The sequence below is a fragment of the Dryobates pubescens genome, chromosome 13, assembly GCF_014839835.1.
Source record: "Dryobates pubescens isolate bDryPub1 chromosome 13, bDryPub1.pri, whole genome shotgun sequence".
NCBI classification, from domain to species: domain Eukaryota; kingdom Metazoa; phylum Chordata; class Aves; order Piciformes; family Picidae; genus Dryobates; species Dryobates pubescens.
The window spans coordinates 5,816,258-5,835,557 of NC_071624.1; the positions used below are offsets into that span (position 1 = coordinate 5,816,258).

Consider the following 19,300-nt stretch of genomic DNA (forward strand, 5'->3'; position numbering starts at 1 on the left):
TTAGTCTGGTCATGTAAGTACAAAAATTGTGCTCCTATCAGGAAACTAGGGTCTTCAGTACTGCTAGTTTTAAAAAAGCAGCAAGACTTTCCTATTTATTTATATGTAACAGTCTAGAATAGTAATGTTGTTACTGTAGAATGGAAGTGTCATTTCAAAGGTCCTCTCTGTGGTGAATTAAGTGCTCCTACATATACAAAGCTAGTGCAGACAAGTCAGCGTAGGATTTGAACCTGAGAAAGGAAACATGTAGGACTGCTTTGTTTTCTGTCCCTCTTCTGCACATTTGGGGTAACTGGGATAATATTTTCTCTCAAAATAATCTACACAATTGCAAATACTGTCATTGAAGGGAGCATCCAGATTAAAGGGACATGAAGGATGCAGCTACTTCACAACAGGCAGTTACTCACATTTAGAGCCCTGTCTTTGTACTGCTGAATGAGTTCTCATCTTACCCAACCTTCTTACAGAACAGATTAATGAAGAAAAATAAATTAGAGATTATGCTGAGTTCCAACTCCCTTCTAATTTTGAAAACAGTGGAATTATAAGCACCTGCTCCCACAGAGAAAAGGTAAACTGCCCCTCAGTGAGGTTCATGGCTCCTTCAAGCTGATACCCTGCCATAGGGACAAATGTCTCACATGGTCCAAAATACAAACACTGACTTACTTCAGTGTAAGTTTGATGTTGCAGGTGGAGCAGGAGAAGCAATTCACACACCAGGCCTTGTTAAGAGCTGATACCACTGCAAAAGCAAAAGCACAGAATAAAGAGAAAACTGCCAGATTATCTGAATTTGGATTTGTATCCAAATTCAAATGAGGCCAGATGTGAAAAGAAACACTAGTGCCTTGCAACTGTGGGACTGCAACAGCTGCACTAACAAATGGCACAAGGACAGCAACCCAAAACAAGGAGTGAACAAATCTCACCATCTCCTTCTATCACGTGACTGCAGTTGTAGCAGACATCTCCAAAGAGCTGCACAGCAAAGGAAATAAGAACAGGAACTCATGTTACTGACTACTTATACTCCCCAAATTACACAGCTGGTGTGAACATTAAGTTCTAACAATCAAAGAATTCCAAGACATTGCCGTAGCCCCCAAATATACCAATTTAAATCTTCTGAATAACTTCTCACATTTGCCAAAGAGTCTATGTTCCTTTGAATCTCATACCACTAAATACCACAAAACCTTTTTTGTTGATGCCTCACACTCTACCACTGTTATGTAATCTTAAAGCTCCATACATGTAGCAATTTGGAGAAAAGGAGATCAGTAGGGTATGTTTACTGTAGACAAACATCTCCTAAGGCTTAACTATAAACATCAAAATAAAATGAAAGCTATCTTCAAAACACTAAGATTTATCTCTTATAACAGAATCATTTATCTGATAGAAGAAAATACCAACCATGCAGCTGTTCAGTACAGTCATACAGAAAAAAATAGGTTTTGAAACACACTTTTCTTATGCTTTAAGACAGCACAACACTTATCTTAGGTCCATGGATGCAAGTAATTATCAAAGATTTTAAATCACAATCCATGGTGGGCTTTTCCTGTCAATGGTACGAAGAAAAAAACCAATATCCCCAAGACATCTCTCTTCACTTCTCATAATCACTTCTCACACCTACCAAGAAAAACTATTCTTTCTGTTAACTCTCACAAATTGCTTAATAATGTATTACCTCTACAAATTCAGATTAAGTAAAATCTGCATAGCTTCACATATGAAAAATGCAAAAACACATTTGCCAATTGGAGCAAGTACCTACAGTATAAATGGCAGAATTTACCTGGTTATAGTGAGTTTCACAGTAAGCCAGTCCTTTCTTCTCATAGTGTCGATGCCCCAAGAATGGCTTCTCACATTTAGCACAAACAAAATGCTGTATATGAAAAAAACCAAACCATTCAGTGGCAGTTAAAGCAACTTCTCCATCATCAGAGAGAAAGTTGCGTGGCTAAAAATCATGGCTTTATACAAGACACTTAATCCTAGAAGGGTTTGGATCATAAGGGACCTTGAAAGACCACCTAATTTCAAACCCTCTGCCATGGGCAGGGACATTATCCACCAGACCAGACTGCTCAAAAACCCATCCATTCTGGCTTTGAACGCTTCCAAGGATGGGGCATCCACAATTTTTCTGGACAATCTGAAACATAAGCATTTGGGTTTTCATATGTATTATGGACCATGCAACACCTCCAGCTCCTGGAGCTGGAGGCATTGCAGGGCTGTGTCAGGCTGAAGAAGACACCTTCCACCTGATCTAGAATAGAATAGAATAAAATAGAACAGAATAAAGGTTCAAGAGGGTTCTGGGCAACCTGGTCTAGTTGAGGATGTCCCTGCTCACTACACAGGTAGTTGGACTGGATGACCTTCAGACTCCCCTTCCAGTGTGGGCCATACTGTAATTCTATGATTTTATGTAAATGTTTTCAGCTTCCAACTAGCACTAGGCCTCTTCCACAACAGCTCCTGAAGGAAATTTCAGATTCAGAGAGGTCTCACCTCAACATGCCACTGCTTTCCCAGAGCATTGACTACTCGTCCCTCAATGGGTCTGCGGCAGGCTCCACAGATGGGGATTCCCATCTTGTCATGGCAGGGCAGGCAATACAGTTCTCCCTTCAGTTCCCGGGCCTCAGCAGTCAGCTCCTTCCTGAAAACACAAACATATCCCTGAATTAAGAATACCAAGTGAACTCTTTAATGCTCAAGGCAAAGTTTTGTAAGACTAAACTTGAAAGCAAACCTACTTTAGCAAGATTCATGATACAAATGCAGAGTCATTAAATTAAGGTAGTGAAATACAGCCTACTGTCAATCCATCTTTCTATAATGGTTTTCTCAGTTTGCCAGACAAGAGAACATAGGTGGAGTATCATGTCTTTGGCTAGACACTCTGGCAGAACCATGATGTATACTTGCATACAAAGGCACAAGGGCCATCCTAACAGTGCTCAGTACTGAGCCATTTACGTTCTCTCTCAGCACTGGTACGGCTTCTAGAGCAGTACTGTGATCCAGTTACACTGCCCTCATGGTCATTGGTCCGTGCCAAAAGACTGACACAACTCACCAAGTCATCATTCTTTCCTATCCAGGAATGCAAAGTGAAACTATTTCCAATAGTCTAGCAACAGCTATCGTTGAACAACACTATTCTGATAATATGCACACAGCCATTCAGGTAATTACACACCAAAGAACTATTTTCATTGTCAGTATAAAATAGTGTCAGCCAAGTTTAGGAAAAAAGAATGTGGAATAGCAAAACAAAGATGTAGGCTTTCCAAATATCTTTTGATTTCTCCTCATACCATTTCTGTTTGTTCAACAATGTGAAGGCAGCAAATTTTAGGCCTTGGAAAGGACTGCACTGCTGACTGTACTGTTTGTCTCTCTCCTTTGTTATCAGAGTTCAGAATATGAGAACATACCCACAGTGGGTGCAGTTGAAGTGATCTGGATGGTAGGAATCATTCCTAAACATCAGAGGCTGCTCATCAATTATCAGGTGGCACTTCTGACAGATGTACTTGCCCAATCCCTTAGCCTTTTCACGGTTATGGCATGGCCTGCACAGATGCCTGGTTAAAGTAAAGAAAAGGAAATACTCAGAAGTTCTTTTTTCTAAACCAACATACAGTACTGTAGGATATATTTTATGTAATAAAAGGAATGTCTTCCAAGATTAGACGAAACATAATTTGAGTATCCTGTCTTTCATACCAACTGCATAGAAAAGAATATGTAGATAGAGCTAGAGCAGTCAGAGATTTCTGCTTCCTTAGAAATCTCCTCCAACAGTCACTGACTTAAATCTCATCAGGAATATTACCCTGTCATTCTAGATCCTTTTTGAGAGGTGGGCAAAGAAAGGTGGAAACACCCTCTCTTTATTATTAACTATGGGATCAGCTATAATAGAGGCATTACAGCACTGGGAGGGAGTCAGGAAAGAGAATAAGCACATTGCTGAAATGCCTTTGCCATGGCTGGACTCCTTAGTCTTCAATAGCTAGGACATACAAGAGACCATTGAATACAAGCTCTTCTGTTGACAAATTCCTTTAAGTCCTAACTTAAATAAAAGAAAGAACTATGGTAAATCTAACCATGCTCCTATCACACATTCTAGAACATATCACAAACACAATCCTAAACAGATAGATGAGCCAAATTTCTGCTAGAAAAGCCTGGGCAAAGGTGTAAAAAAATTCTGTAGAGGCTGATGGAATCCACCAATTTTATCCCAATATTTAGGAGCTCTAAAGAAAAGCTTTTCAGTTTACTTTGCCATTACCTTCCCTTCTAGCTGCAACACTTTGGGCTGGGAAGAATTTATGATAAAACCAAAATGACAGAGGAATGACTTCTGTGGGTTTCTTTGTCACAAAACAGACTAGCTTGCTTAATTCATTTCACTGTATTGTTATGAGAAACACTTGCTGAGATTTACAGGTCACTCTCAATAGACACCAGACAAAATGGAAAGTTCAGATGGAGAGGGTAGATTTATGGCTGAAGTAGTGGGTTCATTGCAGGGCCTCTTCCCAAATGCTGCTGTGATGAATCACTTACCCTTAGATCAGTAAAACGGGGAAAAAGAATACAACACAGATGTTGTTGTGAGACCTCAAACATTTATGACCTTCAGCTGGCAGACGCCTGTCTAAGTGCTAAGTATCATTATTATTCTCTCCAAATCTGAGTCCTCCTGTCAGCAAGTGTCTCTCTCCAGGGCTGGAACTACTGTGTGCCCAGACGGAGTCCAGAAAAAGCAGACAGCACCCCATTATAAGGAAACATGCAGCTGTGCTCATCTCGGCATAAAGGCAGCAATTTTATTCGCCACTGTCAAATACAAAGTAATTATACGGGGCAGGACATAGGGACCCTGCAGCAAGTGTCCTGAAAGAGACCCCTCTCATTCAGCTGAATAAGATGCCTTCAGCCATTTGCACTGATAAACCATTATCAATCCCTCCCCACTCACAAACTCTCTCTGCCATCCCATAGACCCTCCTCTATTGCAAGTAAAGGGAAGTGTTGGACAGGCTAAGCTGTTACCATAGCAGCCGCCCCTCTCTCTCTCCCCCTCCCCACTCCCACCATTATGGAATTATCCAATTCTGAAATGTCCTGTTGTGGCTATTAATACCAGACTTCCCCCAAACAATGCTTCTCTCCACCCTCCTAAAATAATCAAGGGACTTCGAGAAGTCTGTGTTCACGGCTGGGAGTTCAGTAGCAGCCTTCAGTAAGCACGATGAACACTGGAATATTCATACAATACATTCATATCTATAACAGCAGCAGCAAACCCAGTGCCAAGAGCTCAGCCGGGATGAAGACTGCTCTTCAGTGCTGGGCTGTCCTCTCCCTTGCTCTGTTATGTGACTGAGCTGATAATGCGCTATCAGAGCTAGAGGGACACTATATAGAGGGGCTCCCAACTCCACCCTCAGCAACTCTGCAACAGTTTGCTCTTTTTGGATCATCTTCGTGTTTTCACTGTTGCTGCTTCTATTTGGTTTGCTGTCATCAGAAGGAATTCCTTGAGATTTTCCCCCAAAGGACCCCAGACTTCACCCACAGGACTGCACTGTAAAGAGGTAAGAGACAAACTTCTGTTAGTACAATAACAAAGGAGCTTTCCTTATGGCATTAGTTTTAGCTGGTGTCAGTGAGGTGGAAAGACACGCACACAGAAGTAGATGAATACAATGGAAATATTTGAAACTAAGGAGCATTTTTTAACTCCAAAGAATGATTTCCTTACTGTTCCTTACATCACTTCTCCAAAACATAGGTTTTTCAAACTTCTGTACCTTACATACATCCATTTGTGCCGAGAAAATGATAGTTGTGTGGTATGTCCAGTGCTCTCAGACACTGCTTTGGTGCTACTATTTGAAATTAGTATTTCAGCTGAAGGGTGGGAGGCTCAGCAGGAAGTGATTTTCAGGAGAACAATTTCAGTCAGAATTGGACTATTTCTAATGAAGAGTACTTTCAGTGAAAGATAGGAGACACATCCATTTGGCAAAGCACTACAACCTTAACCATGAAAACTCACTAACTAGCATCATCCCAAACCAGGAACTGCTCAAGCTGAGAGGAAAAACAGGAATTTCTGACATCCACTACAAACCCTAACATATAATTCAAATTTAACTGCAGTGGGCTTTATAACAAAAGCTCCAAACTAGCCAGGCAGCTAACTCATGATGAGCTAAATATGTCTTCTGCTTATTAACCATTTCATTAATGATAGATACAGCATCTGCTGGAAAAGTAGTCAGGTTGTGGCTGTACCTGCAGCCTTGTGGATTGTAATCTTGCTTGCTTCTGAGCAGGAGAGAAACAGGGCATAAAATATGTTCAATGTGTGTGCATTTCAAAGGAGCAGTGACATCCCCATTAGAGCTCAGCCCTGGGAGGCCTGGGATAATGGCTCATTCCAGAATAGTGCCCTGTTTAGCAATACGTAAATCACTAAACATTCCCACATCAAGAGTGCGATCCAAGCGGAAACGATCGGACAATGAGCCAGACTCCTAAAGGAGTTTTGTCTGTGGAGTCAAAGCCTTTTGCACCATATAGCTCAGCACAAACTAGAGAGTCTAGGTCACTTGGAAAGGTTTCCAGTTTGTTCTTGGCATTCGAACAAACTAGTCCAACAAGTTTTCTAGGACTTTAAGAAGTGATTATTGTAAGCATAACAAAAAAGAAGAAAGACACCTAAAAATTAAACATGTTAATTTTAAATTGATAGGATAAACCCAGGCAAAACAGAAGTGGAACTGGAAATAACTTCAAAAGGGCTTTCCACACTGTCTTCAGAACACACTGTCAAAGAACTTTTACTTCTGTAAGGTTGTAGTACTTTATTGAAAACTTAACAATTTTAGAAGCCGAGCAATCAATTGTAATGACATGGCAGCTTTTTTCCCTAGCCTGCTCAAGTGCTACATCACAATTTTCACATCAACAATGAGAATTCTAAAATCATTAAAAAAAAAAATAAAATCCAAACTTGATTAAAAATCCCTTCTAAATTAAAACCTATGCAAAATTAGAAAGACATCCTCTTCCTTTCACTATGATTTCTGACCAGGACATGAAAAATACTTCCATTCACCTAGTTCGAAAAAATAAACTGGGTAACAGCAGCTCTTCTATGAAGGCACTCGTTTGAAAAGACTGAATCTACTTCAGTATTATCACTAGTTCTAAACCTCTCCCTTCCTGACACTGACATACTTGCCTTCTAGATTGCCCTCACATTTTGCTTTCTACTCCACCCCACAGTATTTTTCGATAAAAACACACTATGTTGCTGTCAGTAAGAACAGATCTTGACTTTTTAAGTCTTAGCTATTCCAGGTCTGGCACTGAGACTCAGCTGAATCTGAATCTCAAAGATCCTCCTCAGGAAATCAGCTCAAACAGCATCAGTTCAATGTATCATGCTCCTAACCCCCTAGTATTTAGCTTGTAAACAGGGAATATGTCTGCTTGTTGCTTTGCTTCCTGAACAGATTAAAATCTTCTCAAGAAGAGACAACCCTGTCTGTTCCATTAGACAACACTTGCTTCTACCTTTTCAGCTGGTCCAAGCCAGAATTTCCTGTCTTTTCAAAGGTGTCACAACTATGTCTAGAGCAATGTTTAGCTGCCAGACCACCCAGTCACCGAAAGATGCTTATATAAAGGTCACCTGATAACATTTTTTTCAGATGAAAAGCATACTGAAACCATGTGCTTGAGATAAAGAAAGGCTACATAGACAGAACATGCCAGTAAAAAGGCATAATCTCATCAAATTCAAATTTCTCCTTTGGTATGCAATATAAATGTATATATATAAAAATACATATATATATAAACTAATTCCATCCAGACAGGACAAGTTTTTGATCATTCAACATAACTGTCTCATACAAATGTAAAAAAAAACTCGTGTTCAAAAATACTTGCAGCTTTTACTTTGTATGGGACAAACAAACACTAAGAACAAAATTCCTAGGCTTCTCTGCAATCCCAACAAATTCACATGGAAAACTACAACAGGAAATGTACATGAATGTACACAAAAGTAAGATTTCACTAACCATATATGGATAAAATGCCACTTGGCAAAACCAATGCTGTATAGCCTTCCCTGCACATGAACTTCTATTAAGTCTAAGACTATAGTTTGTTACTATCTCTAGGCTTCACAAAGCAGCTGGCAGCAGCAGCGAGTACCTGTACACTGAAAACAAGTCTTTTTTTCTGCCACAAACACGCAGTGTATCCTATCAGTGCATGGAGTAAGAAGGCCCCTCTGTGGCCACATGAAAAAAATTCAGTTTCTGAATTTCATTCAGTCATTCTGTTGACTTTTGGCTCTTCAGCTGTGAAATGAACAAAAGTGACACTGCATATTAATCTCTAGGTACTGTAGTTTTCTGTTCGCCTGAAAGTGACAGCTGCCAAATAAAAGAGAATGATTACCTAGGAATTTTGTTTACATTTTTCAATATATTTGTCTGCTCTTAATCCCATTGCAGCTTCTCAATTAGCCAACACTATTTTTAGACATCTGGATAATCAGTTTTGTTTGGAAGTTGGATGTGTTGCGCAATGTCTTGGATTACTTGTCTAATGATGTAAGACGTCAGCACATAGCATAGCTTCTGCATGAGAAAGTTTTGTCTAACAATGTTTGCAACCATCTTAAAATTTTAACCTCAGCAGAGGAAAATGGATTCTTTTAAAGATGTATTGACTATTATAGAGGAGAAATGGTCAAACAGTAAAAAATGCAATGGTAAGCACAATGGAAGTACTGCTGCACATACTCTCAACACCTCCAAGGAATCCAAGAAACAGAGACAGTGCTGGAAACTCAGTCTGGATGCATTTCCACACTACCTCTACCTACAGATGAGAAATGTGTAACAAGAGAAGAGTACTTGCCCAGAAAATCTTACTTCTTGTTGATGCTGCTCAGGAGCACACAGACAACTGAGACTGACAAAGCTAAACTCAGTTTTATTAAGCTGTTACTTGGAAAAGCTACAGTGGAGGGAGGAAGAGAGAGAGTTAAGCTGTTAGAAGAAAGCTGCAGGGAAGGATGACACCTTGACAAGTAACCAACAGCATGCTAATGTTTCTGAGTCAATTCATTACTTTTTTTTTTTTCAAATGAGATGCTCCTAACTCATCTGAAAAGTTTCCTCCTATATTGGACCTTGATGAATTTGCCCTAAATATCGGACTTTAGACTAAAATAATTCTCAAATATTTTCAGGAACCCTGCTGGTTTTTAATAAGAGCAATACTCAATCTGTCTTCCACCTCTTCTAGGAACAAGACAGATAGTCTAACATCACCTAGGTCACCTCACAACAGATACCTCTGCTCAGACAAGCTGACTCACAAGGAGCTCTTCAGGCCTGAATCAAGCTTTAACACTAAACATAGCAAAACCCTTCTACCTAGGCAGAGAATCCACTTACACTCTTCCATTAACCAAACACATAAGCATTTTATGGCTTTTATTCAACTGATCTCAATATAGGTTGGACACAAGCTTATAATAAGCTAGCTAGCTCATCAGAGTGGTTTATTCAACAGGAATGAACAGTCTGGAAAATCCAGTGAAGAATAATGTAGTTTTAATTTTACTACAAGGATTTAAACTCAGACTATCTGTTGTATTAAACATTAATATTAGCAAACATGAGACATGACTGATGATTTTTTTTGGGGGGGGGTGGGGGGTGGGGTGTTGCTGTGTGTGTTGGGGTTGGGGTTGTTTTCTTCACAAAACCAGGCTCTTTTCTAACCCTGTTTTAATTGTTTCAGGTTTGTGGTTGTGGTTTTGGTTTTTTCCCTCTCAAAACTGTGGTGAAAAATGAATGGTCCAGCGGATCCTTCAAGCCTACTCTTCAACTGCTCAAATCAGTCAAATTTCTCTTTGGAAACATCAGAGCAATGTGGCAAAGAGTCACACCTTGAGAACATCCTTTTTGCCACTTTCTACTTCCTGGACTTCGTCCTGGCTTTTGTTGGCAATGCCCTGGCACTTTGGCTCTTCATCCGGGACCAAAAGTCAGGCACACCGGCTAATATTTTCCTGATGCATCTTGCGGTGGCTGATCTGACTTTTGTGCTGGTACTTCCCACCCGGCTGGTGTACCATTTCTCTGGTAACCACTGGCCATTTGGTGAGATTCCGTGCAGACTCACTGGCTTCCTTTTCTACCTCAACATGTATGCCAGTATCTACTTCCTCATGTGTATCAGTATTGACCGTTTCCTAGCCATTGTGCACCCAGTGAAGTCCATCAAGCTCCGCAGGTCCCCTTACGCCCATTTGGCATGCACCTTTCTTTGGGTTATAGTTGGGGTCGCAATGGCACCTCTGCTGCTCAGCGTGCAGACAGTTGAGATGAAGGACACAACCGTCTGCCTGCAGCTCTACAGAGAAAAGGCCTCACGTCATGCCCTTGTGTCCTTAGCAGTGGCATTCACCTTCCCATTTGTGACCACAGTGACTTGCTACTTATTAATCATCCGAAGCCTGAAGAGTGGGAACAGAGTTGAGAAACACCTGAAGGAAAAAGCTATCAAAATGATCATCATGGTCCTGATGATTTTTCTGATTTGCTTTGTACCTTATCATGTCAATCGCTACATTTATATTCTCCATTACAATGGAACCAAAACTTCCTGTGAGACACAGCGTCTTCTAGCCCTCGCTAACCGCATCACTTCCTGCCTCACCAGCCTCAACGGGGCCCTTGACCCAGTCATGTATTTTTTTGTAGCTGAGAAATTCCGTGAGGCTTTGTGCAACCTCTTTTGTGTCAAGAAGACTGTAATGCTGCCTCAAACATATGAGGGTAAGACAAATGAGAGCTCACTAAGTGCTAAATCTGAACTATGAACACGACTCTTGTCACTGCTTGAACTTAAGAACACACTGTGTTCCACAAAGATCAGCAGAGAATGCAAATAGGCAGAGAGATAGCCCAGAGTCAAACCCATCCTGTGGAGGGAAGTTTTGCCATTTTGTATGGGATTGCAATTAACAAGAATATTCCTGACAACAAAGATCACATATTCTTACCTTACTGAAACTGCAAACAGAAGTGCAGTTCTACCAATTTCAAGATGTGAAACGGAGGGCTGAACAGTTAGGAATAGGGAAGGGAGCAAAAAAGGCTTTTAAATGAGCATCTTTTGTTTTTAAAAAAACAAACCCACCAAACTTAATTCCCCAAGTATGCAGAATGACTCTTCCTCTACACAATGCATGCTGCCTACTTTCAGACCTCATATTGTGTGAGCAGTAGAGATTCACCCCAAGACAGACTTGCCTGATGAAAAGGCAGAGTGCCTGAACACCATCTGCAAGCCTCCAAACTCAATGCATTTGCACATAGTAGGCAGAAAATTGGTACTAAATGGTGGCAAGAAAAGAAAAAACTTAAATGCTGCAATGCACCCAACCTGGACTGGAATTAAGATAGATCTTACAATTCTTCTTCTTCCCAGCATTCAGAGCTGGCAAAGACCACTTAGCTTCACACTGTTTTTTCTATCTGCTCTCTGCCACTGTCCCAAAGCTGCAGAGAGAGGTTTGACAACATTTAATGCATGGCCTCTTTTATGTAGTTCCCCACAAAACATTAGATATCCTGATAACTCAAACTAAAGAATGGACAAGGGCTGTTTATGACATCTTTATTACATATCAAAAAGTATGAGCCCGAATAGCAAAAGTGAAGTAAAAGGAAGCATATGAAGAAGCAAAGTTTCCTTTGTCCAGAAGAGATTCCCATCTTTGAGGTGTTTTGTAATTATTTTTGGTGTCCTATCTAGGAAGACTATGCCTTCACTACAGATAAAATAAGAATTATCTTAACTATCCTCACTGCTACAAATTGCACTCAGTGGAAAATATCTGTAAATAACAGGCAGATTAGGGAAGACCAGGCACAATGAGAAGTGAGAAAAAGGACTCAAGAGTTTCCAGTAATAGTTACTAGAATACAACTTCCATCCTATGGAGACAAATATTATAGGAAATAATATGACCGAATCATGTTTTTTATGTACAGATACATACATACACAGACCCCATTTCTGTGCTTTGAGGAATGAACTCCTTCCAATTCAAGACTTGGTCTGCAAATCATGAAATCAAACATATTTTATCTTCCTTGAAGTGCTTCAATCCTGGCTGATTTCCCAAAGTCGCCCAGGTGCTGTCTCAACAGTCTGTTTTAACAAGCTTAACTGATTTTCTTTTGATGGTTATGTCCAACCCCAAAAATTAAGGCACAGAAATTGCATGCAGGATGGAAGAGGCAGTTGAGAAGACTCCCTGCTGGACAGGGTACAAGTATACAACCTTTCCTTCCCTTCTCCTCCATTTAGTTTGTGAGAATATAAGCTCTAGGAAACTACTAGGCTTTTTTCAAGAAGTAAGAAAGCCTGAAATTATGTATGACTTGTGCAACACTGTCTGCTAACTGCTGGATTGCTTTATTTTCTTATTCTGGTATGCTTTTGTACAAGTTCCCTTTCATGACTTATTTCTTACTCCGTAAATAAATGCATTAATCAACGTTCAAGACTCATTTATATATTTCTGGATATAAACCACATTATTTATGAAGGCTGAACGCTGTTCTTTATTCCATTTCCCATGCCCTTGGATATTAGGAAAAATTTCTTTACTGAAAGAGGGGGGATCAGGCATTGGAACAGGCTACCCAGGGAGCTGGTGGTATCAAAAAAACATGAAGACATGGCACTTCAGGGCATGGTTTAATGGCCATAGTGGTGGTAAGTCAACGGTTGCACTTGATGATCTTAGAGGTCTTTTCCAACTGATATGATTCTATGATTCCTAAGAGGCTGCTCCTTAAAGCTTCTTCAGTACTTCTGCAAGCTTGATCTCTCAGTGTACAACTAATCAACTGCTCTCAACACCTCACCTCTGTATCAATAACATACTGATAAAAATTTCAGAGCTCCTGCTCCGTTTTACCTGCCAGCATTCTTCACAAAACCCAGGTCAGCAAGTATTACATCACAGAGCTCACAGCGGAAACATTCTGGGTGCCAGTTATTGTTCATTGCCTTGATAACACGCCCAATAATGAACTCACCTGCAAAAGGAAAGCAAGACCTTGAGATGCACACAGTAAACATTCTTGTCAAAAGTCTACTGCCCTTCACAACCCTTCCACTTTAATTCCAGAAGAACTGATACAGTCTAATCTCGAAAAAAGACCCAAACAATTATTCCCACAATCAGCATACCCCAAATCACTGCTTTTATCATGCTCCAGAGCTCCTGCTCCTTAAAATGACCTCAACAACCCTAGCCCAGGGCTGGCTGTCACTGCAATGGTGGCAGGTTTGCAAAGCTCTGTAGCTGTTACCCCACAGTGTTGACATGCACCATCTCTTACCACATTCACCGCAGCAAGGAGCAAACAACATCTGGAAGTCATGTTCACAGTACTTCCGACCTTCAAACTGTGACCAAAACAAGAGAAGGAGTCCTCATGAATAACTGAGCTACTCTTACCTCTTGATAGTTTTGCATGCTTTTCCACTGAAACTACCAATTAGTAAAGGTCAGTCAAGTTTTCCAGTTCTAGTCCCCCATCACCTGCTTTTGAAACCCCTAAGGACTTTTCTTACAGAAATATCCAGAGATAGCTTCAGCCTCATGGTGAATTTGTGCAGCAAACAGTTAAATTGAAAGCAATGCTGCTGCAAAACAGTAAAAGTCTTAAAGTATTCAGAGTTCTTTCCCTATAGGTGGGTTTAATTTCAGTTTTACCTTTTTTTTTTTTTTTCCACTCAAAATTCAGAACTACTCCTCCCACATGAGGCTAAAACTCCCAGCAAATTAAGAATGCAGCATGTTTAAAATAATGGGTTAGTTAAAACACGTGCTCACAAATATTCTGTAAAATACTTCAATCTAATTTTTAAATAGTTTCAGCAATTTCAGTTGCCCAATTGAAAATGTTTGGTACAAAACATCTAAAAATAAAGACCAAGATTTGCTTATATCTAGAGACATTAAGAAACATTTTTCACTTTCTTTTTAAACTGCCTCTTACCCAAAGAGCAAGCACACAATTGTTACTGATGTATAGGAAGGAGTATGCAAGAAAAAAGGAAATTAAGTTGGAAGCCCTTCAAGAAAACAGCAACAAAGGTTTAGGGCTAAGAATTAAGCATGCAGGAAAGACAGAAAACTAGATTTTTGACAGAATTATCACTTCATTCTTTGCATTTTAATGGAATTATTTATTGTCTCTTACACAGAGTAAGAGAGCTCACCTCATAAAAAAGTCCATCTGGGAACTGACGGAAGCACTGAGCACAGACAAAGCAGTTTTCATGAAAGAGCTCCCCATTGCTGTTCACAATCCTCTCTGCAGGATCAAATCGAGTCTGGCAGCGTTCACATACTGCATTTGCAAGAGCATCAGACATATTACTGGAATAAAGACAAGAGTAAGATCATCAGCAATGTCACAGCCAATCACATGAATATAATATAGCATGTCACCTCTTCAATGCAGGAATTAAGAGGGCATTTTCCCCTCTACCCAGCAGCTTATGTGCACAAGATTCCTTGAAAAAATAGTTGCATACAATGCCTCCGTCTTCCTGACAGCTGAAACTGTCAACATGTTAAATTGGTATGAGAAGAGGGAACTCTCTCTGGAAAACACAACACTTAATTTCCTCAAAGTGGGGCTAAAAAAAACCCACCAAGGTCACACTTGCAAATCATGTAAAGGATGTTGCCTCTATCTCCCGTATAAAGTGGAATGGCCTTAACATCTTTCACAAAACTTTCATGCTTGCCATCATAGTAATCCAAGTTTTCCATACATTAAGAGAATGCAGTTTTCAAATCATATATCACATGTCCAAATGGGGAGAGAAAAACCGTAAGGAAAGAGTCAAGAGTTTCTTCTTGCAGTGTGGTCTTTCTCTGAACCACCAGTCTGTCCAATAACATAAAAATACAATATTGTAATACTTTCAGATATAGAAAAACTATTTTATGCTTTCTGGGCACCTTCTGAATTCTATGATTGGAAAGATACAAGTTTCATTGGTGAAAAAATTACAGTCTGTTAAACAGCTCCGAAATATTTGTGTTGTAGTTTTCCTGAAGCACATAGTGTAAACATGAAATGTAAGACCTGGGTGAAAGCAAACCTCATGAAGTTCAGTAAGGAAGAGCGCAGAATCCTGCATTTGGGGAGGAATAACACCAGGGACCAGTACAGACTAGGGGCTGTCCTGCTGCAAAGCAGCTCCATAAGGAAAGACCTTGGAGCCCCAATGAATGGACAGCAAGTTATCCATGAGACAGCAAGATGCCCTTGTGGCTGAGAGGGCCAACAGTATCCTGGGGTGCATCAAGAAAACTGTGTTCAGCAGGTCTAGGGAGGCTCCCCTCCACCTCTACTCCGCCCTGGTAAGACCACACCTGGAATACTCTGTCCAGTTATGGGCTCCCCAATTCAAGAGAGACAGGGATCTGCTGGAGAGAGTCCAATGGAGAGCTATGAGAATGATTGCAGGACGTGAGCACCTCTCCTGTGGAGAAAGAAGGGCTGTTCAGTCTTGAGAAGGCTGAGAGGGCATTGTATCAACATCTATAAATATCTGAGGGGTGGGTGTCAAGAAGAAGGTGCCAGTATCTTTTCAGTTGTGCCCAGTGATAGGACAAGGAACAATGCATACAAGGTGGAACAGAGGAGGTTCCACCTCAACACAAGGAAACATGTCTTTATGGTAAGGGTCACAGAGCACTGAACAGGCTGCCCAGAGAGGTTGTGCAGTCGTCTCCTCTGGAGACTAAAAACCCTCCTGGATGTGCTCCTGTACAGCCTGCCCTAGGTGACCCTGCTCTGGCAGGGGTGTTTGACCTGAGGATCTCCAGAGGTCTCTTCCAAGCCTAATAGTCAGTGATTCTGTGAACTGAATTTCCATCATTAGTGTTATTCTACAACCTGATGAGCTTACTTTCCAAACCTCTTTACAGAAGCAGTAATTCAATAAGCATGTGTCAGTAGCAGAAAATTCTATTGCCTCTGGTTAGAGACAACCCTACAAAAATGCCACAATTTGTGTTCCAGAGCTTTGTTCTCTGAGCACCAGAATGAGTAGGCAGCACTGCAGGCAGCAGCTACAAACCCAAGCCCTGTGCTTCAGCTGAGCCCAATGTATCACATCTGCAGCCTGTACAATTATGTGTGTGACCTGGAGTGACTGCTCAGTAAGAAAGTGTATTTTTTTCTGCCATTGCAATTCCAAGAGTGGCAAAGACCAAAGGATTTGGGAATAATTTCAAGAATGAAGCACTCATTTAGCAGAAATTTGTTACAACTTGTTTCCTTACTGTAGCATGAGGGAGCTTTAAAAAACAGACATGGACCAGAATTATGGACAAGCAGGACATCCTGTCATTTCATACACTAGAGATCACAGGTTAAAGAAACATTTTCATCCTGACAGAGGACCAAAGGAACCGGCCAGCACAAAACCAGTGTTTGCAGTGAAGATGAGACCTAACTGCCTTAGTTTTCAGTCACCAGATTCTATTACACCATCCAAATGTGTACCAGAACTTGAAAATATGATGTCCCTATGAAGTATTTTTTCCCCTCTTGAAAACTTTGATGCCTGAATCCCAAGGCTTGAGCTAGCTAGCAGCCATGATTAAGAAAGCTTCATGTCAACACCAGTGGAAAAAGCTCCACCAGGTTAGAGAAGAAACCCAGGTAAAACAGTGTTCCAGGGAGTCTCATAGTTTCCCCACACAGTGGCATTTCTTCCTACACACTAACACCAAAGCTTGATCCAATATTATGTTTCTTAGAAGTTTTTGCTTTAGAAACATAGAATCAACATTCTAAAAATCCTGATTTTTTTTTTTTTTTAAAGCTATTTCTCCAACCTGACTTTTATGGCACTCTTGGAAAGGATGAGCACCCACCCTGCCACTGCCAACTACCAGCTGGCTGAACTCTGTCAGAGCAGAGCTACCACCCAGACAACAGCAGAACACAGCCACTACTGCCTGTGTCCCACACAGGCATGTTCCTGCACAGAGCACAATGCAAGACCACAGCTTTGATAGCTCACACCAACACTACTGCATATGCTTATCCTGGGAGAGATTCAGATTCAAGTCGTGTGGTTGTGTTAGGGAGAAAGATAATTAAGATGTTTGGACTTGCTCGTAAGAATAAGGCTTAAAGCAGCCTCCATTATGAAACTACCATTTGAGAGCTGTCAAGACAGAGTAAGATCACAGTAAACCCTAATTTCTAAACCATATAAAATCTATTGGGAAACCAAAACTCCTAGTGAAAGTCAAATGTACTCTTGTCCTGAGTTCTCCCTGTCTACCTCCACAATGAAGTACAAATTTGGATTTAATTTTTAACTCTCAGAAAATTAATTTACCTCATTCATTTGCAAAAGCAAGAGAATGTGAAGAGTCCCAAGAGTTCACTTATCATTCTGCTGATACACAGTGATGCCGAAAGTCCAATTCTTAGCTGTGGAATTTTGGTCAAGATATTCAAATAATGTTTTAACAGCAGAACGTGATACACAGTGGAAAATGGCTAAAGATTTTGCAGAACAGCATAGAACAAGCACATCAAAGACATGGAAATGGAAAACATTACAAAATTCCCCAAAATGTTTGAGCTAGAAGAACTTGGCTGATGCTGACAAGATTTCCTGTAAGGCATAGGAAAGGTGGTCACGATACAGTCTGAGCTGTCCAAGAAATACCACACTGCAAATGAGCTAATAATGCTTGTGACTTGTTACTCATACATGACAGAAATTATTAGTCCAGGAAAAAAAAAAAAAAGGCCCTGTGCACAAAACAATGCAGTTCTCTGCCTCAGCTACAACCCAACAGAAATTTGTTGGGGAGGGCCTCACAGGAGATGACTAAATCACACATCAGCTACTGACCAATGTGTCTCCTGTAATACAAACCAGCAGCTGTGGCTCTTTGATAACCATAGCTCAAGATTTGCATTTCTGCTCTCTTTTAATTTGTGACTTTGCATCCTTTTTAACTTAAGCGATTTTATTCTTTTATTACATTCAAGCCAAAATTTGCAACTTCAGCATTGCCCTAGAAGTACAGTTTTGCTTTTATTCAGAAGTTTTACTTTCATGTATGCCATACTTTACCTCCCTCAACTACATACCTCTGTGTGCCCTCTTCATTGGGCAAAACCAAGAATTCCTTCAGCTAGCTCAAGGTTAAAATTAACCAAGGCTGGAAGGGGGAGGGAGGACAGTTCTAATTCAGAGTAGTTTTACAATTTAATTTACTACACTGCTGAAAAAACACTTCTGCCAGCAGCATGGGGAGAGAAAGAACAACACAAAAAACTATTCTTCTGATGGTGGTAACAAGAGTGACCAAGAGAGTTTGACTTACAGTGGCAGTCATAAGATACTGAGATCTGAATCCTTCCAACAAAGGACAGTCCCTAGTGTGGAGTGCTTCTTGTGTTCTGTTTGCTCATTGATTTTTTGCAATTCAGTAAAATACAGAATCTTCCTCTGTTTTAACAATAAGCTGGTGACACAAAGACAGGAAAGGCTATAAAAACACGATTATCAGCTCAACATCCTGAAGTTATCCTGTCCTGTGCAAACCCCACAAATACCAGTTGCTCAAACAATTTTTTCCAATCTTTCACTATTACATGCTGTATCTTTAACAAAATAACTTTGTCAAAGAAACCGAGTTACAGAAATCAGTTATTTACCACAAGAATTAAGTGTGGGTTTCTCCTGCTTTGACTTCCATGAAGTATTTACTATAAAATGTCAGCATTGCTCTCAAAAAGAAAAAAAAAGGAAAAATTACCTCTTTATAAGAAGTGAGAGCTAACTGGGAAAATCATTCTCTGCCACTGGTACATGTGCTGTAGAAAGATTTGAAAGCGTTTTACCTTCCCATATCACTTCCTATAACAAGTAAGTTTGGATCTATCTTCCAAAACCAGTGGTTTTATATATATTTGGGCTGGTAAATGTCATGCTTTTTTTTCCCTCATACAGACTCAGGAAATTTGTCCTATATTACTAAAGAAGAGAGCAGAAGAGAAGCTCCAGCCTTTGCACTACTGACCTTATTCAGTGAGAAGGCTGAGGAGAGCTGTTGTGTCTCCCCACA

At 40.4% G+C, this 19,300-nt stretch overlaps 2 protein-coding genes across 4 annotated transcripts in view; one reads left to right on the forward strand and one right to left on the reverse strand.

The window, feature by feature from the left end:
* LIMS2 (LIM zinc finger domain containing 2) overlaps positions 1–19,300 on the reverse strand; it is a 33,028-nt gene that overhangs the window by 1,375 nt on the left and 12,353 nt on the right. For all 3 annotated transcript variants that reach the window (XM_054166278.1, XM_054166276.1, XM_054166277.1), the window contains exons 2-9: positions 14,401–14,560; positions 13,515–13,581; positions 13,088–13,208; positions 3,471–3,620; positions 2,539–2,689; positions 1,814–1,906; positions 939–987; positions 676–751 (exon numbers count right to left, since the gene is read on the reverse strand). In XM_054166278.1, the coding sequence (XP_054022253.1) occupies positions 676–751; positions 939–987; positions 1,814–1,906; positions 2,539–2,689; positions 3,471–3,620; positions 13,088–13,208; positions 13,515–13,581; positions 14,401–14,556 (863 nt within the window). In that variant the 5' untranslated portion in view covers positions 14,557–14,560. The remainder of the gene's footprint in view (positions 1–675; positions 752–938; positions 988–1,813; positions 1,907–2,538; positions 2,690–3,470; positions 3,621–13,087; positions 13,209–13,514; positions 13,582–14,400; positions 14,561–19,300) is intronic.
* GPR17 (G protein-coupled receptor 17) lies at positions 9,941–11,236 on the forward strand. The gene has a single exon (XM_009900970.2). It carries the CDS (start codon positions 9,941–9,943, stop codon positions 10,973–10,975), a length of 1,035 nt encoding a protein of 344 aa, XP_009899272.2. The 3' UTR covers positions 10,976–11,236.